The 25,307-nt window shown below is 45.9% G+C and overlaps 1 protein-coding gene across 1 annotated transcript; it reads right to left on the bottom strand.

Moving 5' to 3' along the window:
- Nucleotides 1-264: 264 nt before the first annotated feature.
- LOC103284015 (cytochrome c oxidase assembly factor 7) lies at nucleotides 265-21,506 on the bottom strand. Its single transcript, XM_054721070.1, has 3 exons — nucleotides 21,263-21,506; nucleotides 18,781-18,921; nucleotides 265-993 (listed from the first exon to the last, which is right to left on the bottom strand). The coding sequence occupies exons 1-3, from the start codon at nucleotides 21,366-21,368 to the stop codon at nucleotides 545-547; spliced, it is 696 nt and encodes a 231-aa protein (XP_054577045.1). The 5' UTR covers nucleotides 21,369-21,506; the 3' UTR covers nucleotides 265-544.
- Between the last annotated feature and the right edge of the window lie 3,801 nt (nucleotides 21,507-25,307).

Raw genomic sequence — 25,307 nt, 5'->3', positions numbered from 1 at the left:
GAATGTATTGAAAAAATGTGACTCTAAAGGCAGAACTAAAGCCCACACCAATGATTACATAAGCCAGAGGGTGGCAGTCGTGACTGTTCTTAGCCCCTTAAGCCCTCTGTTATGTAAATCAAGATACTTCCTGATTTTCAAGCCTCCCAACTAAAATAATAATGATGACGATGATGTCTCATTCCTTCCGGCCCTGTGGCTGCTAATTTTTCCAATCTCCTGCTCTTTGTCTCTCCACACACCCCCCCCCCCCCCCGCCCCGCCCCGCAAAATCTCCATGGCTCTCTAGTTTGCTGTTTTTTAGAGCTATACGAGTTTGAGATCTAAAACCCCGTTAAATGTGGGTCTCTTTACAGATCACACCAGTTAAAGAAATAAACACTTCATACTACATCCCAGCAGGTGACACTCTGGGGCAATGGGTATATGTAACCAGGGCTACTAATACCAAGTCCCAAGTCTTCCTGCTCCAGCAGGTTGATCTCCAAGGGCTGCATCGGGAATAGGAGGTGCCCGCATCTGTTGCACAGGAGGGTGGGCCACGCTACCCGAACGTTAAAGGCTGGACATTTTTCTGCTGTTCTTTATGCAGTTTCATGGCCCGATTTTTTAGTGCTTCAGCCTTGGCTTCATCCTTATCGACGCCATCCCCCAGCTTGTACATGCGGCTGGCATTGGCACAGGCCCAGAAGTGGCCCAGGTCACAGGCTTTCATGGTGTATTTGTATGCTAGGCCCATGTCCTTGGGAAAGCCGGGAGCACCTTGCAGAAACATGGCACTGAGGTTGAAGCAGCTAGGGGCATAGCTGCCATCACAGGCCCTTGTATAATAGTCTCTGGCCTTCCCCAGATCGGGCTGGCCGTCATCATTGACCTGTCCATCATGTGCCAGGAGACCAACATTGTGACATGCCTCCACAGACTTCTTTCCAGGCTTCTCACACGCCATCAGAAAGCAGCTGAAGGCAGCTTTCAGGTCCTGGGTCAGTCCGCCTGGGAGTTAGGAAAGAGAAGAAAAAAGTAAATCCAGGCCAGGGCAGAGCCTGAATGTCTCAGGCCAAAGCTAGGGAACAATTCCTGAATAAAAAGCACATTCCTCGAGTTAAAGCAGCACGGAAGGAAGGTGGGCTGGTCCAGTGCAGACCTCCCAGCTTTTTTAGCCATGGAGCCTCGTTAAAATGAGACCTTATAAGGCACCAAAAAGGTAAAGGTAAAGTGGGAATGATATTAATAGCTACGTCATGGGGTTACAGTGAGAATATGGCATCTTATAAGCACTTTATTAACTGTTTGTTAATTTAAATATATACTCAATGTATGCTATTTGCCAACTACTATGCTAGGTTCTGGGGAACAGATTCTGTCCCTGTCTGAGGATCTTATGGTCTAATGAGACAAACATTAAACAACTACAAAAATAAATGCATGAATATAAGTGTGACAACTGTAGAGGAAAAGTACAGGGTGCTATGAGAATATATCAGGGTTCTGGCCTGGACTAGGCAGTGAGATCAAGGAAAGCTTCCCTAAAGAAGTGATATTTGAGCTGTGAAATAATGGGGGGGAAAAGGGAAAGAAAATATGACTTGCTCTAGGCAAAAGGAATAGGATACAAAGAGAAGAAGAGCCCATGTGGCTGGAACCCAGAAATCCTAGGGAAGGAGGCTAGAGAGACAGGCAGGGGGCAGAACCTACAGGGTACGGAGGGTCGTATTAGGGATCCTGGACTCAGAATCCTAGGAGCAATAATAAATGGGAAACCACTAATGGGTCATTTTAAGCAGAGTTAATTACAAGGCTTTTTTCTTTAGTTTGTTTTTTTATTAATGGAAATTTGAAATTCCATGTAGCATTAGGCGGGATAGTAAGAAGCTAGAAGATTCCTGAGCAAGTGGAATGGGGAAACAAAGTCAAATTTGAACAACTTACAGCCAGCTGATGAATTGAAAGACCTTATCTCCCCTAACCAGGGACACGTGAGAGCAAATGGTTTATAACTCTCCTCCCTAACCAGAGAATACATATCTTAAATCAGCAGTCGCCAACCTTTCGGACCTCACGGACCACAGATTGGCGACCGCTGCTCCAAAGGTTTCCTTAAACCAGAGGTCGCCAACCTTTCAGACCTCACGGACCACCAGTGGTCCGCGGACCACCGTTGGCGACTGCTGTCTTAAGTCACCCTGGGCAGGGAAAATAGAAAACAGAGACCCAATTAATGTCATTTGTGCCAGCTAACCCCAAGGACAGATGAAGTCTGGGAAACAAATAAGAAAAACCCCATTAAAGCCAGAAAGACCCAAGATAAAAGTAAAACAGTAAAGCAGAACAAAGAACAATCCCAAACTCCCCTATACACTCATTTTGATGTATCTGCATATTAAAAATGCACCTGGAAAGCTGATGAATATTCTGCTGAAACCATCCCCTAAGATTCTCGCCAACAGAAGAGAAAAAAACAACTCAAGACCAAGATTCAGTGCAGGCTCATTGTAGAGCACACCTATGTCCCTTCTCAGGCATGAACTTTTTACTGCCTCCTAAACGCTAAGGGTCCCGACAAGAGTTTCAACCAGGAGAGCAGTGGGCAGTGGCAGCTCATCCTGGGCTTTCCTCCTGATCCTGCCTCCAAGGCCCCCTTTTCTCTGACTTCCCTGTGAGCTGACAGCAGCCCCACCGTGGCTCACTTCTTTCCCATAGCATTTCTAGAATGCCAAAGCAGAGCACCACCTAGACTCTTCTATTGCTTTTTTTTTTTTTTAATCCTCACTGGAGGATATTTTTCCATTGATTTTTAGGGAGAGAGGGAAAGACGGAGAGAAACACTGATGTGAGACACAACACATCGACTAGTTGCCTCCTGCATGAGCCCCAACCAGGGCCTGGGCCGGGGAGGAGCCTGCAACCAAGATACATGCCCTTGACCAGAACTGAACCCAGGACTCTTTGGTCCACAGGCCAAAGCTCTATCCACTGAGGCAAACCGGCTAGGGCTGTTGCTTCTTCTATGCTAAGCCCTTCCTTCTTTCACTGTCCCCAGTTTTAACAAACATATTCTCAAAATTACCTGGATTGTTTTGTGAAATCTCTCCTCCACACAATAGAGGCTGACCTGAGGCAGACCCACTTCGGGCAGGTCCCTGACCAGTAACACCATCACCCATTTAAAAAATATATAAATAGCCCTGGCTGGTTTGGCTCAGTGGATAGAGCATTGGCCTTCGGACTGAAGGGTCCCGGGTTTGATTCCAGTCAAGGGCACATGCCTAGGTTGTGGGCTTGATCCCCAGTGGGGGGCGTGCAGGAGGCAGCCGATCAATGATTCTCATCTTTGATGTTTCTCTCTCTCTCTCTCTCTCTCTCTCTCTCTCTCTGCTTTCTTCTCTGAAATCAATAAAAACATATTTTAAAACAAACAACAAACATTTAAAAGATATATATATATATACTAATAAAAGGGTAGTATGCTAATTAGACCTGATAGACCGGATGTCTTCCAGACATCATTCCGGATGTCCTTCCTGTCAAAGCCAGGGCCTGGGTGAAGCCACCCAGGGTCCCAGGTGCCTGTGGCCAGCCAGAGGGAGGGAAATCTGGGTCCTGGTTGCCTGCGGCTGGCCGGAGGAGGGAGGCTGGCGGCTGGAGGAGGGAAGCCTGGGTCCCGGGTGCCAGAGGAAAGCCGGTGCCAGTAGCCAGGGGAAGGAAGGCCTACTCTTGCACAAATTTTCGTGCATCAGGCCTCTAGTGTATATATAAATATTTCTAACTATCTCTTAACATTATTTTTTTTAAAGAAATCTTTCCAAATACACCACCTAGAAATAAGCATCATCATTAGGAGAATACCATTCTAGTCATCTTTGTAGCAAGTGTTCAGCTTGATGGCTGAATACATAGCTGATAGAAGTGCTTTGAAAAACTGGGCTACATATGCTAATAAAAAATTAACTTTGATTTCACCTGAATTTATCAGAAGAAAACTGAAGTGAAACTGAAGAAACTGCTGAATTTCAAATGAGTATTTCTTCACCAGAAAATTTTCCTAAATGGGCTCCTAGAGCAAGGGTGGGGAACATCGGCAGGCTGCTGTATAAAGCCCACAAAAACATTTGGTCTGGCCCAGCCAAGACACCCGCATGCAGGACTCAAAATTCAATAAATCTAGGAGCTTTTTTCATGGCAACATAGGTTTATATGAAATAATTTATACTAAGTGAGTGATGTTATAAATATCCAAATGGCCCTTGGCAGAAAAACGGTCCCCCACCCCTGCCTTAGAGTTATAAAGAAATTATTAAACATATTAAAAGGTTAGTCATTGCTTTTATTTTTTAACTAAATTTTAGAGATTACTGACTCACAACTAGAAAATGTGAGGATATTCCTTCCATCTCTCCTCCCTCACTTTCTACTTTTTGTTGGTTATTTCACTTTAGGGAAAGAGCATAGCGTAGTGGTTAACAAAGCCTGAGCTCTGTAGCCAGAACACCTAGGCTCCAGGCCCAGCTCCATTAGTTGTCAGCTATGTGACCTCAGACATGTTATTTAACCCTAAAGTCTTAGTTTTCCTCATCTGTAAACAAGGATAATAGTACTTACTTCGTATGCTGGAAGCAGTTTAAATGTGTACTTACAAAGAGCCTGGCAGATAATAAGTGATCAGTAAATGTTATAGTGTTTTTGTCATAAAGGTTTATATTATTTACATTCTATTCAGTAACCCTAATTAGCCCAATATTCATTCTAAATGGATTCAACTCATCACTGGTCTTTCCATAAGAGCATCTCCATTCCGGAATTATTTTTGATTCACCTCTTTATTGGTTATTAGATATTTTTCTCTAAAAGCTGATAGATTCTATGCCCCCTGAGTTCTTTCACTTTTGAGAATATATTCCTCTCACCTTTACATTTAAACTAGAGGCCCGGTGCACAACATTCATGCCCTGGGGGTGGGGATGGAGGACAGAGGGTCTCTCAGCCCGGCCTGCGCCCTCTCGCAGTCCGGGATCCTTTGGGGGATGTCCACCTGCCAGCTTAGGCCCGAACCCCCTGGCAGTCAGACATCCCTCTCGCAGTCCAGGACCCCTTGCTCCTTACCACCCACCTGCAGTGAAGTCAGGAGAGGCTCTCACCACCGCTGCTGCGCTCGCCAGTCATGAGCGCGGCTTCTGGCTGAGCGGTGCTCCCCCTGGGGGAGCGCACTGACCACCAGGGGGCAGCTCCTGCATTGAGCATCTGCCCCCTGGTGGTCAGTAGGCATCATAGCGACCAGTGGTTCTGCCATTCAGTCAATTTGCATATTAGGGTTTTATTATATAGAATAGTAGTTAGGTCTTGCTTTTATATCAAGTCTGACATTCTCTGCCTTTTACCTATTTACTTACATTTAGTGCAATTAGTGATATAGCTAGGTTTTAAGTCTACAATCTTTTTTCCCATTTGTCCCAAATGTTTTTGCTTTTTCTTCTTTCTTGCACTCTTTTGAATTGTATGTTTCTAATAGTCAATTTTGTTCTCATCATTGGCTTTTGTTATTTATACTTCTTTTCCAGTGGTTTATCTAGTGATTATAATATGTATCCTTAACATATCACAATCATGAATTAGTATTATACCACTTCACATATAAGAATCTAACAATTAACTTTCATTTACCACATTCCCATTTTTGTACTATTGCTGTAATGTTTTACATATATATATATTACTCTTATGCTTTACTTATATATACTAGGTGTACCGGTTAATAATGTGGATTTTGTAATCAAAGAAAACACGATAATTTCAAAAGAAACATCAAAAGTGCTTTATTCAAAGTAATGTCCATCGCTAGCTACACATTTCCCCCATATTTCAGGTAATTTGCAGATACCGTTCCAATAGAACTCCTCTTGTTTCGAGGTAAACTATTCAGAGACCAAATTTTCCACTTCTTCGTATGTTTTGAAGTGCTGCTCAGAAAGTGCATGTGCCATCGATCTGAACAAGTGGTCATCTGAAGGAGCAAGGTCTGGTGAATACGGCAGGTGGGTTAATACTGCCCAGGCAAGATCTTTTAACGTGTCTTTAACTGGTTTTGAAGTGTGTGTTGGTGTGTCTTCATGAAGCAAAATTACTTTGCTATGTCTTCTGGCACGTTCTGGTCATTTTACGATCAAAGTGTGGTTCAAATTCATTATTTGTTGTCGGTAGTGATCAGTATTAACGGTTTCATCTGGTTTTAGAAGCTCATAATACACCACACCTTTCTGATCCCACCAAATGCAGAGCATTGTCTTCTTTCCGAAGCGATTTGGCCTTGCAGTCCATGTTGATGGTTGACATGGATTAACCCATGATTTTGTGTGTTTGGGATTCTCAAAATAAATTCACTTTTCATCGCCAGACACAATTCGATGCAAAAAAGACTTTCTTTTGTGCCATTGAAGCAACATTTTACTGATGACTTTTTGGTTTTCCATTTGTCTTTCGTTCAGTTGATGTGGCACCCATTTTCCTTCCTTTAAAATCTTTCCCATTGCTTGTAAACGATCAGAAATTGTTTGCTCAACAACATTTAATCTTTCTGCAAGTTGTTTTTGAGTTTGACATCCATCTTCATCCAATAATGCTTGTAATTGTTGGTCGTCAAACTTTTTCGGTTGACCTGGACAATCTTTGTCTTTCACATCGAAATCATCACTTTTAAAGCGTTTAAACCGAACCGAGAAAAAAAGATGGCGGCGGAGGTGAAAGGCTGATCTGTTGCCTCGCATGGCAGTTTCGGAAATACAACTGAAACATGGACTGGTGAGGGTGGCGACTGCTGCTCGCGTCTCCCCAGACCGGGCAGCTGCTCCTCTCATTCAGTACCGCAGCCGGGGCCATGGACTCGTGGGCGCCGCGGCGGCTGCTGTGGCGGCGGCCGCGGACTCGGCGCAGCGGCTCTCGGTGAAGGAAGAGACCATCTTTCTACAGGAGGGGCTCACCCGCGCCACCGACCTGGCCGAGCTGCGCACTGAGATCCTTGGGGCCCCGGACGCCGCCAACACCGATTTGGAGGATTCTTAGGAGTTCTCATCTTACATTCAAGTCCTCTAGCCATTTTGACAGAGGAGAATCAAGAAGGCGGCTAAGATAAACAAAGGAACTGCGAACTGCGCCTCGCGCAGCGGTTTCAGGGGCGCGACTGGAGGACGGAGCGTCTGCAGCCCAGAACTACAGGAGAGATGGCTGAATGGCAGATTTACAGCTAAGAGGGAAGAGGAAACCAGCGAAATCGGAGGGGACGAGGTGCGGAGGCGCATGGGTCGGACTGGTGGCGGGGGAAAGGGGCTTTAGTTCCAAACCTAGGGGAGATTAGCTCTCCATCACCCTGAAATCCAGCTTCTGGGGACCCGCGGGAGACCCAGATGCCTGCGGGGAGAGGCGGGACTCTTGCGGAGGTGCGCCCAGCAATTAGTGTTTGCTGCGCTAGAGCGCGGAACGAAGGGACTTAGAAACTTGGAAGGCAGAAGGAGCAGACTCGCAACCATTGCGGCTCGCCGTGCCATGGCCTGTTGGCGCCCTGAGACCCCGCCCCACCCTGGGACCCGCCCCGCCCTGGGACCCGCCCCGCACGTTTTGAAGACCCGCCCCGCAAGTCTTGCAGGCGCACCTACGCTCCAAGCAACGGCTTATGCATGTGGGTGGCCTGCCCTCTGGCAGCGGACCAGATGAACTGCTGTTCTAGTCGGACTGCTCCAGGGCCACTCAGACAGGAGGAGGAAACTACAGTTTTTGCTGTAATCCCTGCTGAGTGCCTAAGGCAGTGGCTGATCTACGCCCCATTGGGGACCCAGAAACGAGGGCATCTGGTGGTCTGTGGGAAATGACACCAGACTTCAACCACGCGCATAAGGGACACATCCAACAGGCAGATTCAGTGAGCGCCAAAGCCTTGCTGCACCAAGACCCGGCCCATAGGAGTGTCTCCTGCACAGCAACTCTTCCTTTATAGACAAAGAGAGCCCTCCCGGTGGCACCAGCAACAATCAAGACTTAACTATACAAGGGAGGACTGGGATGGAGGCATAGGGCGGAGGCCTTGATGTTGCCTGCCACAACAACTTTGAGGCTGCGACGGGAGAGCGGAGCAGACACCACCCAAGACCACCGTAGGGCTGGCTGAGTGGATGCTCTGCAGCTAGAATAAAAGAGGGGTATGCGGGATGATGCTGATGCAGATGACCCAAGGACCACACTTTGGCAACGCAGTGACGACCTGGAGCGTGCTCGGCGCGGTCCCCCCGGCGGTCTCCGGCTGAGGGGGCGGCTCCACTGGCTGCCGAGCAAGGACAGACGGGCCCCTGTGAGACGTGGGGTGGGGGACTCCGCGCTTGCTGGCCTCCGAGTCCTTCAGGAATCTCGGTGCCCCGGGGGCGGCCGGGTGCGCATGCTCGGCGACCGGCTGCCGCTGCGGACCCAGGGGCCGGCGCAGCGACGCCGGACCGGCCCGCCGCCACGCACCGGGCGCACCGGAGCTTCGCCGAGCAGCCGCCCGACGAGTTCTGCGGCGGCCGTCCTGGAGCTCTGGCAGGATGGCCGGGGGGTTGCTCGGGGGGGGTTGACCGGCGGGAATTGGGATCGGGAGGACGGGGCCCCGCTGGGACCCGGGTGCGGGCGGGGTTGCGTGCCTCTGGGCTCGGGAGTGGTCGCGCGCCTCCGGGTATGGGTGGGGCCTCGCGTCCCTGGGTCTGGGTGGGGCCGCGTGCCCCTGGGTCCAGGTGAGGCCGGATTCCAGGTCCGGGTGAGGCCAAGTGCCCCTGGGTCTGGGAGAGGCCAAGCGCCCCTGGGTCCGGGTGAGATCATGTGTCCCTGGATCCGGGGGAGGCCTCGTGCACCTAGGTCCAGGTGAGGCCACGTGCCCCTGGGCCTGGGAGAGGCCAGGCATCCCTGGATCCGGGTGAGACCATGTGTCCCTGGATCCGGGTGAGGCCTCGTGCACCTAGGCCCGGGTGAGGCAACGTGCCCCTGGGTCTGGGAGAGGCCAGGCGTCCCTGGGTCTGGGCGAGACCATGTGTCCCTGGATCCGGGTGGGGCCTCGTGCACCTAGGCCCAGGTGGGGCCACGTACCCCTGGGTCTGGGGGAGGCCAGGCGTCCCTGGGTCCGGGTGAGACCGTATGTCCCTGGATCCGGGTGAGGCCTCGTGCACCTAGGCCCGGGTGAGGACACATGCCCCTGGGTCTGGGAGAGGCCAGGCGTCCCTGGATCCGGGTGAGACCATGTGTCCCTGGATCCGGGTGAGGCCTCGTGCACCTAGGCCCGGGTGAGGCAACGTGCCCCTGGGTCTGGGAGAGGCCAAGCGTCCCTGGGTCCGGGTGAGACCATGTGTCCCTGGATCCGGGTGAGGCCTCGTACACCTAGGCCCGGGTGAGGCCACGTGCCCCTGGGTCTGGGAGAGGCCAAGCGTCCCTGGGTCCGGGTGAGACCATGTGTCCCTGGATCTGGGTGAGGCCTCGTGCACCTAGGCCCGGGTGAGGCCACGTGCCCATGGGTCTGGGAGAGGCCAAGCGTCCCTGGGTCCGGGCGAGACCATGTGTCCCTGGATCCAAGTGAGGCCTCGTGCACCTAGGCCCGGGTGAGGCCACGTGCCCCTGGGTCTGGGAGAGGCCAAGCGTCCCTGGGTCCGGGTGAGACCATGTGTCCCTGGATCCGGGTGAGGCCTCGTGCACCTAGGCCCGGGTGAGGCCACGTGCCCCTGGGTCTGGGAGAGGCCAAGCGCCCCTGGGTCCGGGTGAGACCATGTGTCCCTGGATCCGGGTGAGGCCTCGTGCACCTAGGTCCAGGTGAGGCCACATGCCCCTGGGTCTGGGAGAGGCCAGGCGTCCCTGGATCCGGGTGAGACCATGTGTCCCTGGATCCGGGTGAGGCCTCGTGCACCTAGGCCCGGGTGAGGCCACGTGCCCCTGGGTCTGGGAGAGCCCAAGCGTCCCTGGGTCCGGGTGAGACCATGTGTCCCTAGATCTGGGTGAGGCCACGTGCCCCTTAGTCCGGGTGAAGCCGTGCCCCTGGGTCCGGCCGAGACCAAACCAGAGGGAGTCGGACCTCCGTTACCACCATTTGTCCACCATCCAGAGCTGAGGGGTCAGTGCTGACATGTACACATAAGGAACTGGTGGACATTGAAATTGGGTCTCAAAAGAACTGTTGGTCCAGAAAGAAACTCACTACAGACTGATCCATCTGCCTGTCAGCATAACTATTATTGCTCGTCTCACATTCAGTTCTCATAAGTATATATCTAGTGACATATAATCTCGCTCATCTAGGGGAAATGATGAACAACATAGACTGAGGAACAAGAACAGAACCAGAAGCAAGGAGGCATCGATCGGACTATCGGGCCTCAGAGGGAGGATAGGGGAGGGTGGGGGGAGGGGGAGAGTTCAACCAAAGGACTTGTGTGCATGCATATGAGCCTATCCAACGGTTAAGTTCAACAGGGGGTTGGGGCATGCGTGGGGAGGGGGGGCGATGGGAATGGGGGGATGAGGACAAATATGTGACACCTTAATCAATAAAGAAATTAAAAAAAAAAAAAAAAAATAAAGCGTTTAAACCATCATTCACAAGTATCTTGAGATGGAGCATGTTCACCATAAGCTTCCCAAAGTATACAATAACTTTCAGTACTACTTTTCTTCAAAATAATGAATTAAAACTTTTTTTTGGCATGAAATTCGACATTTTTAAGCGTAAAAATATATATGATGTTAACACCTTCAGCAAATTTGACATAGAAAGTTTTGAAGCTTGCTGTCAATACGACAAAATAGCATACACATCAAACAGCATATATATCAACATATGTGTAACTCCATCTATTGAAAAAAATCCAATTAACTGGTACACCTAGTATATATTAGCCTCACAATATACTGCTATTACTTTTGCTTTAAACAGTCTTTTAAATACATGAATAAGTAAAGTTTTCCTTTTACACACATATTCTAATGTGCTTTATTTTTTTTGTATAGACCCTAGTTTCTATCTGTTATCATTTTCCACCAACCCAAACAACTTTCTTATAATATAGTGACTCATTAGTGACTCATGAATTTATTTAGCTAAAAATGAATTTATCTCATCTTCATTTTACTTTACTTTATTGTAAAATTATTATTATTATTATTATTATTATTTTAAATATATTTTATTGATTTTTTACAGAGAGGAAGGGAGAGGGATAGAGAGCTAGAAACATCGATGAGAGAGAATCATCGACCAGCTGCCTCCTGCACATCCCCTACCAGGGATGTGCCTGCAGCCAACGTACATGCCCTTGACCGGAATCGAACCTGGGACCTTTCAGTCCGCAGACCGACGCTCTATCCATTGAGCCAAACCGGTTTTGGCAATTATTATTTTTTTTAGAGAGGGAAGGAGGGAGCAAGGGGGGAGAGAAAGAGAGAGAGAGAGAGAGAGAGAGAGAGAGAGAGAGAGAGAGAGAGATCAATGTGTCTGAGACACATTAATTGGCTGCGTCCTACACACACCCTGAGTGGGGACTGAACCTAAAACCTAGGCATGTGCCCTGGCTGGGAATCAAAACTGCGCTCTTCTGGTGCATGGGATGACACTTCAATCAACTGAGCCACAATTTTAAAGATGTTGTTGCTAAAGTCAAATTCTAATTTAACAGTTTTTTCTCTCAGCATTTCAAAGATAGTATTCTTTTGTTTTCCTGTTGTTCCTGATAAGAAGTGGTTGTTTTCTCACCTCAATGCCATTTTCTGTTTTTAATATTTTCTCTTTGTCTTTGGTTTGTGTCTAAGAGTGATTTTCATTGGTTAACCTGCTTGGGTTCACTGAACTTCACAGATCTGTGGACTGATATTTTTTTATCAAATATGATGGAAATGTTTATTCTTTAAATATTTTTCCTATTCCAATCTCTTATCTTTCTGGGACTTCAATACACATGTTAGAGTGATGTATATTGAAACCCCACAGGTTGAGGCTCTGTCCATTTTTTCCTTTTTCTCAGTGCCTCAATTTAGATAATATTGATACTTCTTATTCAAATAACTGATTTTTCAAATTCACTGATTATTTTCTTCTTAAGTATCTAACTTGCTGTTAAGCCTGATCAGTAAACTTTTAATTTCAAACTAAGGCAGTGTGGGCCAAGAGGCTGCGGTAGACACAGGGGCAGGTCTCAGCCCATCCTCTGCGGCCCCGCCCGGCCCCTCCCCCTGACGGCACGGAGCGATTGGGGCCGGTGCCAGCAGCGGGTACGAGTGGCGGCTGCTGCCCCAATCGCCCCTCACGAGCAGGGGGAGGTGGAGAAGCCCTCAGGGGCGATCAGGGCCAGCAGCCGCCAGTCGTACCCGCTGATGGCGCTGAGTGATCGAGATTGGCGCCGGGCACTGGCAGCGGGTGTGAGCGGCAGCTCGGGCGCCGGCAGCGGGTGCGAGTGGGGCCAGAGCTGGCAGCGGGTGCGAGTGGCGGTTCCAGCGCCAGCAGCAGGTGCGAGCGCTGGGCGGAACCACGGCACGCGGGGATCAAAGAATTTTCAGTAATCACCAGAGGCTCACCCCGATGACAGTGACTGGCACCCCGCCTTGGTCTGGCGCCCCAGCTCACCTGCTCCATCATCCCGCCACGGCCAATGCCCACCATGTTCCGCACACGCCCCCTGGTGGTCAGCACATGTCATAGTGACCGGTTGTTTGGGTTGTTCCGCTGTTCGGTCTATTTGCATATTAGCCTTTTATTATATAGGATACAGCTTTCAATTGCAGGATTAAGGATTTCATTTGGTTCTTTTTATAATTTCAATATTTCTAGTGAGATTTCCTATCTGTTCAGTCATTATGTCTATATTTTATTTAAACCCTTAAATATAGTTATTATACCTGTTTTTAAATTCTCAATTGTAAATTCCAGTATCTGTGTCATATCTGGATCTATTTCTATTAATTGCCTTTTTTTTTCTTTTTTTTTTACTATTTAGTACTTCCTTATTTTATGCTGGATATTGTGGATGATACTTTGTACAGTTTGGACTGTTGAGTTTTATTCTGGCAGGTAGCTAGCTAATTTACTAGTGAATTAGCCTGATCCTTTAGAGGCTTGTATTTAAGTTTGTTAGAGCAGATCTAGAGTAGTCTTACCATGGCCTTTCTGGAGTCTCTGTTGAATATTTGTGGTGTTCACTGAGGTCCCTCTTCTCTGGCTGATTGGAACTCAAACCACTCCATAGCTCCTCAATATTTTTTACTGCAAGGTCTCTCAGAGACCTTGTGCAGCTTAATATTGGGCCAAAGACTTCAGAGATTGCCTATGTGGATTTCTAGAGTTCCTCTGTGTAGCTTATTCCTCTCTGGTATCCTGTCCTGCGAATTCCACTTCCTCAGTAGCTGGAAACTCTGACCTCTGCTCATTAGTTAAGCACGATTATCATGCTCTATTTGGCTTCACCTCCTTGTGCATAGTCTGGAAAATACTTTCAAGAGGAAATCGAAAGCAATCATGGATGGCGATCACCTTATGTGTTTTCCTTTTCTCGGGGATCACAATACTTCATGGCCTGTTGTCCAATGCCTGAAAACAGTTGCTTTGTATATTTTAGCTAATCCATGGCTAAAATATACAAAGTTCTTAAAAGTTCATTTTAATTGCATCTGGAAAGAAGACTGGGGACTTGCATTAATCTCCTAACTATAGCCCTAACCGGTTTGGCTCAGTGGATTGAGCGTAGGCCTGCGGACTCAAGGGTCCCAGGTTCGATTCCGGTCAAGGGCATGTACCTTGGTTGCGGGCACATCCCCAGTGGGGAGTGTGCAGGATGCAGCCGATCGATGTTTCTCTCTCATCGATGTTTCTAACTCTCTATCCCTCTCCCTTCCTCTCTGTAAAAAATCAATAAAATATATATTTTTTAAAAAAATCTCCTAACTATAACCCAAGCAGGAAAGGCGGGTGGGGTGGATAGGAATAATAGCAGAAAAGGGAGAAACAGGACAGATTTGAGACATATTTTAAAGATAAACTAGCCAGGATATAATAAATAGGAGGGAGAAGAAAACAAGAATTCCACAATGGATTTGTTAACCCTTTGCACTCGCTTGCTTTTTTCTCTATTCCTTTATTCTAATGCTAACCGTGTCAAGTCACAATCAATATCCGAGTGCAAAAGGTTAAGTTTGAGATGTCTATGAGAACTCCAAGTAGAACTGTTCAATAAATAGCTATAGGCAGTATGGACCTCACAAGAATGGTCTTGACTAGATAAAGGTTTATTTGCTTTATCATCAACTTATTTCCTCCTCTAAAGTAATCTTATTTTTTAGAAGAGAAAATAGGAAAGGGGGAAGCATACATAATGCAGATATATACTGCTTATAAACTATAAATTAATGATAAATTTCCCAGATGAATAATGTTGGAGTATCTCTGCACATAATCTTTATTTGCATCTTTAGAGACCATTACTATTTAAATTTTGATGTATTTCCTCCTAGTACATAGACCTTGGTCTATGTAGATTGGTATTATTTTTACATGTTATAATCATGAGCCCTCGTCACTCCCCATTAGAAACCCCTTAGTATCTTTCATTGGCTGCAGAATATGTCATAAAAGAGATATGTGTCAGAATTATTTTCCCCTTCCTTTTATAGGACATTTAAATTGCTTTACAAATGAAAACATGTGACCCAAATACTCCGTGGGTGTGCAATCCAAAGTAACTTCTGCAGCAACCAATACAAACCAGACCTGATCAAAATGATAGAATGTTTTACAGTTTAACAAAGCAGTCATATCCACTCTCATATGATGCACAGAAAAAAACTTACAAAGAAGGTATGAGCAGACCTTATTACTTTTAATTTCGTCAATGAGGAATTTGTGGCTCAGGGAAGGAAAATGCTTTGCCTGATGTCACAACATCAGCTAAAAGTGGGTTCTTTGGCTTCCCACTCTTTCCCCTGCCCCAGCTATCCTTGGTAAAAGGAGAGTTATTAACCAGTCTGTGTCAAGAAAGAACACGGGGCGTGTTTTCAGGAACAGAGGGCAAAACCACAGATTATAAAATCCTTTATCTCAGAAGTAGGCAGGAGGAGCCAACAGTATTGGCTTTTAGACTTGGCAGGGCTCGAGGTCTAATAAACAGCAATCCAAAAGGGCTTGAGTAGCAAAGATCTATTAATGGGACCACTTTGATTTAAACACCTACAGAAATTTATTTAAGAATGTTAGTTTAACGGAGGATTAATTATTGTTCTCTAGCACTCTTTTTTAAACAAAATATATTTTTATTGATTTCAGAGAAGAAGGGAGAGGAAGAGAGAGATAGAAACATCAATAATGAGAATCATTGACTGGCTGCCTCCTACACACCCCACACTGGGGATCAAGCCCACAACCTGGGCATGTGCTTTGACGGGGAATCGAACTGTGACCTCCTGGTTCATAGGTTGATGCTCAACTACTGAGCCATGCCAGCCCGGCCTACTCTTTTTTTTTTTTTAAGAAATTTACTTGTTTTACTATTTTTAAATTATTTTTTGAAATACTGTTATTTAATTTTTAGAGAAAGAGAAGAAGGGAGAGAGAGAGAGAAACATCAATGTGATAGCAAAACATCGATCAGCTGCCTCCTGCACATCCCCCTACTGGGGATCCAGCCCACAACCCAGGTATGTACCTGACGAGGAATCAAATCAGCAACTTTTTGGTGCATGGGATGATGCCCAACCAAATAAGCCACACTGGCCAGGGCATCTACCACTGTTTGTTTTTTTTCCCCACACCTGCTCACCTTCTTTCTGCCTGGAACATAACTCTAGTCCACCTCCACCAAAAAAAAATCTACTCTGTCCTTGAAACACCAGATTCAATGCCTCCTCCTCTATGACAGCACCCCAAATGATGACACTGTCCCAGCATTAAACAGGGTACTTTACATGTCTCTCTCTGAAGATCCTTCTCAAGCTCTCCTAGGTATAACAGGTATTAGTATAAATGTGCCCCCTGCCCCCATACACACTGGTCATGTTTAATTCTTGTTTCACTGTAGATAGAAAATACTAAAAGTATGCTCAACAAAGGAGCACTAGAACAACAACAAAAAGGCTCAGTGCACAATAATTAATCACATAAGTCTGTATAATAAGCCTGTCTTTCCTTAATTCAATAAGGAACTCAAAATCTTTGTGGAAAATATAGTAAAATATGGTATAAAGACAAAAAGAATCCAAAACTTTACCAGGACACAAATCCAGAGACATTTTTGGTTTTGCACACTATATTATATAACTGAATTTATACCATATATAATTTTGTACTCTGCTTTCTTCACTGAATATTATAAGTTTTCCCCACATCAACAAAATTTTTTAGAAACTTTTTTTTTTCAGAGAGGAAGGGAGGAGAGAGAAAAATAGAAACATCAATAATGAGAAAAATAGAAACATCAGCTGCCTCCTCTATGCCCCCCACTGGGGACCGAGCCCGCAACCCGGGCATGTGCCCCCAACTGGAGTCAAACCCAGGACCCTTCAGTCCGCAGGTCAACGCTCTATCCACTGAGCCAAACCAGCCAGGGCAGAAACATTTTTTAATGTGCTACATAACATTCCATCCAATGGAAGATATTTATTTAACTAAGCTGCTACTGTTGGTAGACAAGTTTTTTTTAAAAATTAATATAATGCAGTTATGTACTGCTTATACACTATAAATTAATGATAAATTTTCCAGATGAATAATGCTGGGGTGAATATCTTTGCACATCACCTTTATTTACATTTTTAGTTATTTCCTTAGGTTAGAATATTAAGAAAATTACTAAGTTAAAGAAACGCCCCTCTGCATCAGAAGGGAAACTGATATTCCTTTTTTTTTTTTTTTAATATATTTTATTGATTTTTTACAGAGAGGAAGGGAGAAGGACAGAGAGCTAGAAACATCGATGAGAGAGAAACATCGATCAGCTGCCTCTTGCACACCCCCTACTGGGGATGTGCCCGGCAACCAAGGTACATGCCCTTGACTGGAATCGAACCTGGGACCCTCGAGTCCGCAGGCCGACACTCTATCCACTGAGCCAAAACGGTTTCGGCAGAAACTGATATTCTTGATGATGATAAACTTTCATCAAAATAGGGACTACCACAAACCCAATGTCCCATGTGAAAGCAGAAATAATCTACACAGCTCCAGAAAATTAAAAAGACATCTTCTTCATCAAACTTTCACTGAACAACTCTCCAACCAGGCTTGGGCACAGGGAACAAAGGATAAATGAATCATCTTCAAGAAGCTCATGATCTGGTGAGCAAAAAAAATAGCTGCCTGTTCAAAGGTCATATTCCCTATTTGTGGTGGTTTTAAATATGTCCATAAATTCTTTGATATTCCTGGTTTTGAGGGGTGGACTTTTAAGTTCTCTCCCCTTAATGTAGACTAGACTTACTGACTCACTTCTAATAAATAGAATGTGATGGGAATGAAACATGTGTGACATCTAAGGTTAGGCCATTGAGGATTCATCAAAAGACACTGAGGATTCCTTCTTGCTCTCTCTCTTGGATCACTCACTCCGGAGGAAGCCAGATGCCATGGCATGAGGACACAGAGAGATCCATGTCACAAGGAACTGAGGTCACCTGATAACAGCTGGCAAGGAACAGAAGGAAGTATTTACCAACAGCCACATGAGTAAGTTATCTTAAAATGGGAAAATCCAGTTCCAGTCAAGTCTTCAAATAACTGCACCCCTAACTCCCTGGCTAATGTCTAAAAAAACCATGAGAGACCCTAAGGCACACAGCTAAGCTACTCCCAAATTCCTGACCCAAAGAAACTATGTGAAGTAAATTTGCTAGGATAATTTGCTATTTAGAGTAGATAACTTAAAAACTACTCCAGTAATGACTGCAATAGGGTATGAGGAGAAAAGATAGATGGAAGGGAATTAACCATTACTGATCCCCTCCTCTGGGCCAGGCATGTACTTATGCCTTACCTACTTTTGAAGTATAATAATCCCTCTTTTGGAAAAACTGCTGTTTGAAATTCTCTGCTATTAGATAGTCCCTTGTTCTGTAAGTCAACTGTTATTTTTAGATGGTCTCTTATTCTGTAAAATGACTTTGCTTTTTTAGCTTGAATAATAGAGAAGATAAACTTAACTGTCTGACCTTGCAAGCTAGCCATCTAACATAAGGGGCTGATACTGATAATACTCCCATATTCTCATGCCAGGTGTTTATGTTTGTTAGATATGTGCCCAAGGGTACAAGCAGTCTGCAAAAATAACTTACACAGAGCTCTGTGTAAAGTCTGCAGACAAAGAGCTAGAAAGATATAAAAATAGGAGAAGCTTCCTCCATGTTTTTGCTCAGAAATTTGGGAGACATCTCCCTCTGGGCCCGCTGGCGTTAATAAAGACTCCCAATTAATTGGCTCACTAAGGCGTCTTCTGTCAAGCTCGCTGATTTACAATATAACACTTTATCCTTTTTAATCCTCACAAAATCCCTATGAAGTATTTTATAAGTGATGTAAAAGGCACAGAGGTTAGTGACTGGCTCAAGATCCCACTCACTACTTGCAAGTAACATTCCCTGAGGTCTGCCTAACTTAAAAGGTTGTCCTCTTCCCCTCTCCATTCTGCTGAACTCATTTCCAAATCTTCCTGCAACGTGCTCCCCCAATGCCTGTGAGGACCCTTCTGCAAAGCGGGCTCAGTGTGAGGTCAGCACTACTACCGATGACAAGTACCAAGGAAAGCAGGCCCTCCTTACCTTTTCCGGTCACATAATAGGCTCCCAGTTTGTAGCAGCTATCACTGTGCTTGTTATCTTCACAGTTGAACTTCAACACCTTGGCAGCCTCATCAAAATTCTTCTGGATCCCTTCCAAAAAGTCTACCAGCCGATAACAACCTGTGAAGAGAGGGCAAGAGCTTTTCTTCACGTCTGGGGCCATTGCTTAGCAGTCGGGAGGGTCAAGGTGTGACAGGCCAGATGTGTCTTTCATTTAGGACCAGCCTCTGTTCTCCTGAGGTGTGACAAGGAATGCAGGTGGTGTTCAGCATTCCTACAAAGGCATTGTCTGCCCTGGGGCAGGGACTGAGCAATGTTAAGGACTGGGGAGACCTTGGCCCCTGCGCGGACTCCTCCTCTCACCAGCCCTTCTGCTCTGCCAGCCAGGCCAGCCCAAAGACACAGTGACTTCCGTAACTGAAACTCTGCTGGCTTCGGAACTGCTTCAGAAATTCAGTAGTCAAACACAGAAAACCAAACGGGTCCATAGGCTAGTCTTTGTAGCAGCGAGAAAGGGGTGCTTCGATGACTGTACCTAACCCCTCAGCCAGGCTCAGAATGTGAAGTCTGACAACAGAGGAGAAACAGCAGCTACCAAAGGAGTTGGAAATATATCCTCTCTCCTTGGCAGGCTCTAGTCCCAGCAAGCCTCTCCTTAACATCTCTCCCCTGTCCCTTCTTCATCCCCAATAACACCCATCTCTCATTCATTTTCAATCAAACGGTATTTGACCATCTATGTTCATCTATGCACAAAACACTACACTATCCCAGAAGCTGGGAATACAGTCAATTGCCCTCCTAAAAAATTACATTCTAGAGCCGTGGTCGGCAAACTGCGGCTCGCGAGCCATATGCGGCTCTTTGGCCCCTTGAGTGTGACTCTTCCACAAAATACTATGGCCTGGGCGAGTCTACTTTGAAGAAGTGGCATTAGAAGAAGTTTAAGTTTAAAAAATTTGGCTCTCAAAAGAAATTTCAATCGTTTACTGTTGATATCTGGCTCTGTTGACTAATGAGTTTGCCGACCACTGTTCTAGAGGAGTAAACACAGTAAGTGAATAGGTGAACAAGATGTATTCAAACAGTAATAAATGTTATGATTGAAATGAAACAGGATTATAAGATTGTTTGTTGTGCATGTTGGGGGAATGGTTAACAGGTGATCGGGGAAGACCAACTCCCTCTGACCAACACCAGAAATCTTTCCCAACCATCCTGCTCAAGTAACTCTCCTGTGAATTCTCTCTCCACTTAGGACATGGACCAGCTCTCAAAGAACAACCCTGGGTTCTTTTTAAGCATTATATAATACAGAGCAACTCTGCGCAGTTGATTAGCATTAAAAAATAGCGATATCGCCCTAGCTGGTTTTGCTCAGTGGTTAGAACATCCACGGGCACACTGGGCTTGATTCACAGTCAAGGGCACGTACCTGGGTTGCAGGTTCAGGAGGCAACCAATGGATGTATCTGTCTATACCGATGTCCCCCACCCCCTTCCACTCTCTCTAAAAATATCAATGGGAAAAACAAACAAACAAAAAAGAGTTATATCATGTTCTGGAACTAGGCTGCAAGCCATTATAAGGTAGGGCCAGTGCCATTTTTTTTTCCTCTATAAAAATAAAGTAGGAAGCCCTGGCCAGTGTGGCTCAGTTGGTTGGAGTGTGGACCCGTATACACCAAAAGGTGGTGGGTTTCCCGCCCAGTGGGACCGAGTGCAGGAGGCAGCCAATCAATGTTTCCCTCTAAAACCAATCAACCAATAAATAAGTAAAGTAGGAGGAAGAAAACCACCCAGAGGCACTGGATTCTGAGTGGCCCCTCTGGACACCACCATTCACCCCACACTCAAGTCAACTCAGTGTTCCCAGCACACACAGGGCACATTCATGTCCTAGGTCCCTGCCACTCACTGTTCCCTCCGCCTGGCATCGATCTCCCTTCCCTTTCTCAACGCTTAGTTCAAACGCCATTTTCTCAGTGATTCCCCCTGACTACTCCATTTAAAATTGCCCTCCACAATTCCCGACACCGCTCAGTCACTTCTTCCCATTGCACTTACTATTTTCTAACCCACGATTTCGTTTATTTCCTTATGTTTATTGTCCAATTCCCCCCCCCCCCACTAGAATGTACGCTCCATGAGGACAGGGAATCTTATCTGTTCCCTGATAGGTCCCCAGTCCCTCTACCCCAAGTGCCCTGGCATTTCTCCTTCCCGGCCGGCCTCCAGGTGGAAGCCGGCAGAGCACTGCCCCACGGAGAGTCCGGACAGTCCTCGTGGAACCCAACACGCGCAAGGTCGCCAGTGTCCCACTGACCCCGTCCCGTCCCGCCGTGCCCCGGGCGCGCGGCCGCCTCCCAGATCCCCTTGGAGGTCGCTCACGTGACCTTCCGGCCCCGGCCCCTCCTCCAGGGGCTCCCACGTGTTCCCAGGCCGCGCCGGCAGCGCTTACCATCCGGGTCCTTCTCGCGGTAGCACTGGTAGTTGCATTCCACCTCCATGTTCTCCAGAAACGATTTCACCTGCTCCTCGTCCTGGAAGTCCACCACGCCAGCCATGGTTCCAGCTCGCCCAGATGAGATTAACCTGTCGCTCCGGCCCAGGCCACGCGGAGTCCAGCCCCACGGCCCCGGGAGCCGGCGGAGGGGCGGGGCCTGGGCGGGCGCGCCGCCGCGGGAGGTCTGCGCGCACCCGCTCAGCTCATTCGCTAAGGCCGGGGCCTGGGCGGGGCCTGGGCGGGGCCTGGGCGGGGCCTGGGCGGGCGCGCCGCGGCGGAGGTCTGCGCGCATCCGCTCAGCTCATTCGCTAAGGCCAGTCCTCACACTGTTCGTCTTTGGCGTTCAAATCTTTTCCTCTGGCCCTTCCATTCCTAAAACTGATGGCAGTCTTTCTGCAGCACTTTATCTATGCCAGCTTTGTGGCCTTAAGTCACTTTCTGCCTGTAATCTCCCCATACATTCATTAGTTCCATAATCTCTAAGGGCCTACTGTGTGCCTCACCAAGTGCTTCCTTCTAGTAATTCAACAGCTAGGAAAAATGGTCCCTGCATTTAAATAGCTTGCAGTTTAGTAGGAAGACATTTATTTATTCATTCAACAAGCAATTTGAGCACCTCCTATATATAAGTCTGTACAATTGCAATAAGAAATCTGGTTCATCTCTACATTCCTTCCAGACCCACCCCCTGCTCCCAACAGGAATGACCAAAGGCTTGTGCTGGGTGATGACTGGAATACAATAGCTGTAGAAGTTGTACAAATAATATTGTTGTGCTGAAACCGGTTTGGCTCAGTGGATAGAGCGTCGGCCTGCGGACTCAAGGGTCCCAGGTTCGATTCCGGTCAAGGGCATGTACCTTGGTTGTGGGCACATCCCCAGTAGGGGGTATGCAAGAGGAAGCTGATCAATGTTTCTCTCTCATTGATGTTTCTCTCTATCCCTCTCTCTTCCTCTCTGTAAAAAAATCAATAAAATATATATTTTTTAAAAATAATAATATTGTTGTGATAGCTAATGTTTAAACAGGGTTGAACTTTGTTCCAGATCTATTCTAAGAGCATTATACAAATTCTCATTTAATTCTCACTATGACACTCCTTGTGACATTATAGAGTAAGTATTATTATATTACCGTTCTGCAAATGAGGAAACTGAGGTACATAAAGGTTAAGTAACTTGTCCAAGGTCACACAAGAAGTGGGAGAGTTGTTGTAGAGTAAATATCTTTTAAGTAAAAGAATGGATGAGTTACAAGAGGTATGTGTCAAGGAGATGGGGAAGAGGAAAGGAACTTTTTTTATTTGCTCAGCTTCATAAAGCCTAGACTGAAAGCTCTCCAAAGACAGTCAGTTCCTGTTCATGTTTTTGAGTCCCAGCCAGCCCAAGACTAAAGCCCTCAGTGGAGTTCAATCCATGGTTTCCCACCACCTATAGCAATGCTTCCCCTATAACTCCCCTATTAGCCTACCCCTAATGGCATCAAAGAGTCTACAACTTCCAAACACTTTCTCATTGGGAAGCAACTTACTGCAACTGGGAAATGTCTTTCAAATACCAGTTTTATTTTAAAATTCATACTACTTTACATCCAATTCCACAGTACATCTTTTATAAAAAGAAAACAAGATTGCCTTTTCTTCAAGCCTTTGAGTAAAATTGAAATTCCAGGTGATATGCCACATTTACCTGTGGCTTCTCAAACCCTGATCACATTGGGAGATCCCTGAATATATTATGCCCAGGTAGGGAAGGCTGACCTTGGATTTTGAGCCCACCTTCCTTAGCCTGGCCTATAAGGTCATGTACAATCTGATTCTAGCCTCATCTCCTGCCTCTGTTCCTCCACACCCCACCCAATCTTCTATTCTCTGAATAGGTCCCAACTTTGTGCCCCTGTTTACTGCTGCTCTTGATGTGTGGACCACCCTTCTCTGCCCAAATCAGAGATTCTCTCCTCTGTAAAATAGGTTTAGATGTTCCCACTCAGTGTTTCACACCATTTGGTTTATTCTGTTGTAATGTACTGGAAAGGACTGGCTTCGGAGGGCAGACAGATCTGAGTCAGAATCCATTGTGACCTTGAGCCAATCACATTTGTGACCCTGATTCCTTTTCTATAAATGCAGATCCCTTGTATGACTGTCAGTAGGACTACAAGTTCATGTATGCAATGTGCTTAGCAGAGTGCCTGGCTCAGAGTCCTTTCTGTTCCAGAAATATTTCTTGTCATGCTTGTAATAGCTATATAATGCCTTAAAAGTCTGTGTCCCCCTCTAGACTGTGAGCTCTATGTCCCTTGTGCTGGTTGCAAAGCCAGAATAGAGCAAGGTGTGGCGAGGGTGATATAGGTTACTAAGGTCAGGGACAGGCCATAAATAGTACTTTCCCTTAATCCTATTTGCTTAATTGAAATGAGAACACCTGAGCAGTAGAGGGCACTAGAGAGTTGAGAAAAAAGATGGATGAGAGGCTGGGCCAAGTATGAAATCACATATTTTAAAAAGAAATTTAAGGTCATTACAAAGGCAGCCAGCTTCCTTTACTAGTCCTGTTCTTATCTCTGTAGTTTTATTCTCCCTATTCTTTTTTAAAAATATATATTTTATTGATTTTTTACAGAGAGGAAAGGAGAGGGATAGAGAGAGAAACATCGATGAGAGAGAAACATCGATCAGCTGCCTCTTGCACACCCCCTACTGGGGATGTGCCCGAAACCAAGGTACATGCCCCTGACTGGAATCGAACCTGAGACCCTTCAGTCCGAAGGCCAACGCTCTATCCACTGAGCCAAACCGGTCAGGGCTATTCTCCCTATTCTTATAAATTTTCACATTTACTGTTTTTGTGGCCAGATGATTTCATTTATTTCTGGAATCCAAAAAACAAAATAAGCAAACAAGCAGAACGGAAAAATAGATACAGAGCACATTTTGACAGTTATTTTTTATTCAAATAATACATGAATATATGCTTATTGTAAATTAATCTTATGCTTTTAGCCCTTTTCGATAAGCATGATGCAATCTGTACACACTGTTCAAACTGTTGCAGAGAAATAGAGGGCCAAAGAAATTGACTTACCCAAAACACACAGTGAGAAGACCCAGAGAAACCAGGTCTCTTGGAATCTCAGAGTTCACAGCAATCATCCCGGATTGTGAAGGGGAAGAAATCAAGAGCATTAGAGCACTCACCTCCCGACTCCAGACATAGATAAAATTGATATTAATGGATCACTAAATAGTACTTTAGCCCTAAACGGATAGAGCGTTGGCCTTCGGACTCAAGGGTCCCAGGTTCTATTCCGGTCAAGGGCATGTACCTTGGTTGCAGGCACATCCCCAGTGTGGGGTGTGCAGGAGGCAGCTGATCAATGTTTCCTCTCATCAATGTTTCTAATTCTCTATCCCTCTCCTTTCCTCTCTATAAAAAAATCAATAAAATATACTTTAAAAAATAGTACTTTAGTAGTTTCAATTTATTATCTCACTTATTCTGCACAGCATTACTCTTTGTTCATCCAACAAACACTCCCTGGATGCTTAATAATGATTAGGGATTAAGGGATGCAAAATTGAAAAATTCAAGGTTTCAACAAAACACACTTTTGTTTAGAAGAGGACAAGTACCAGTAAATAAACATGATAAGATGCTCCCCCTGATGATAAAAGGAAGGCAAATTAGAAACAGTATGATACCATTTTTCATTTCTTCGATTAACAAAGATCAGCATCACATGTTTGTGAGCATGCTGCGGAACCAGCATTCCCATACACTGTTGGTGGGATTATATATTGATGCTTCCTCTTTGGAGAGCAATTTGGTAATATTTATCAACATTTCAAATGTGCTTATATATTTTTGTGGGGGAGGGAGAAAATATTTGCAAATCATCTATCCCACAGTGGGTTTATATACAGAATATATAGAGAACTCCTACAACTCGAAATAAAAAGATAATATTTTTTAAATGGGCAAAATATTTGAGTAGACATTT

The sequence above is a fragment of the Eptesicus fuscus genome, chromosome 9 (assembly GCF_027574615.1).
Source record: "Eptesicus fuscus isolate TK198812 chromosome 9, DD_ASM_mEF_20220401, whole genome shotgun sequence".
Taxonomy (NCBI): domain Eukaryota; kingdom Metazoa; phylum Chordata; class Mammalia; order Chiroptera; family Vespertilionidae; genus Eptesicus; species Eptesicus fuscus.
Note: the sequence above shows the minus strand (reverse complement) of the source record. Positions and strands in the feature narration are given on the sequence as shown.

Bases quoted from the DNA above. Each gene is read 5' to 3' on its own strand.
- LOC103284015 (XM_054721070.1), bottom strand. From the start codon at position 21,368: ATGGCTGGCGTGGTGGACTTCCAGGACGAGGAGCAGGTGAAATCGTTT. The intron at 18,922-21,262 runs GTAAGCGCTGCC...CTCTCTTCACAG, and splicing joins CCGCGAGAAGGACCCGGATG to GTTGTTATCGGCTGGTAGAC. The intron at 994-18,780 runs GTAAGGAGGGCC...CCTAACTCCCAG, and splicing joins CTATTATGTGACCGGAAAAG to GCGGACTGACCCAGGACCTG.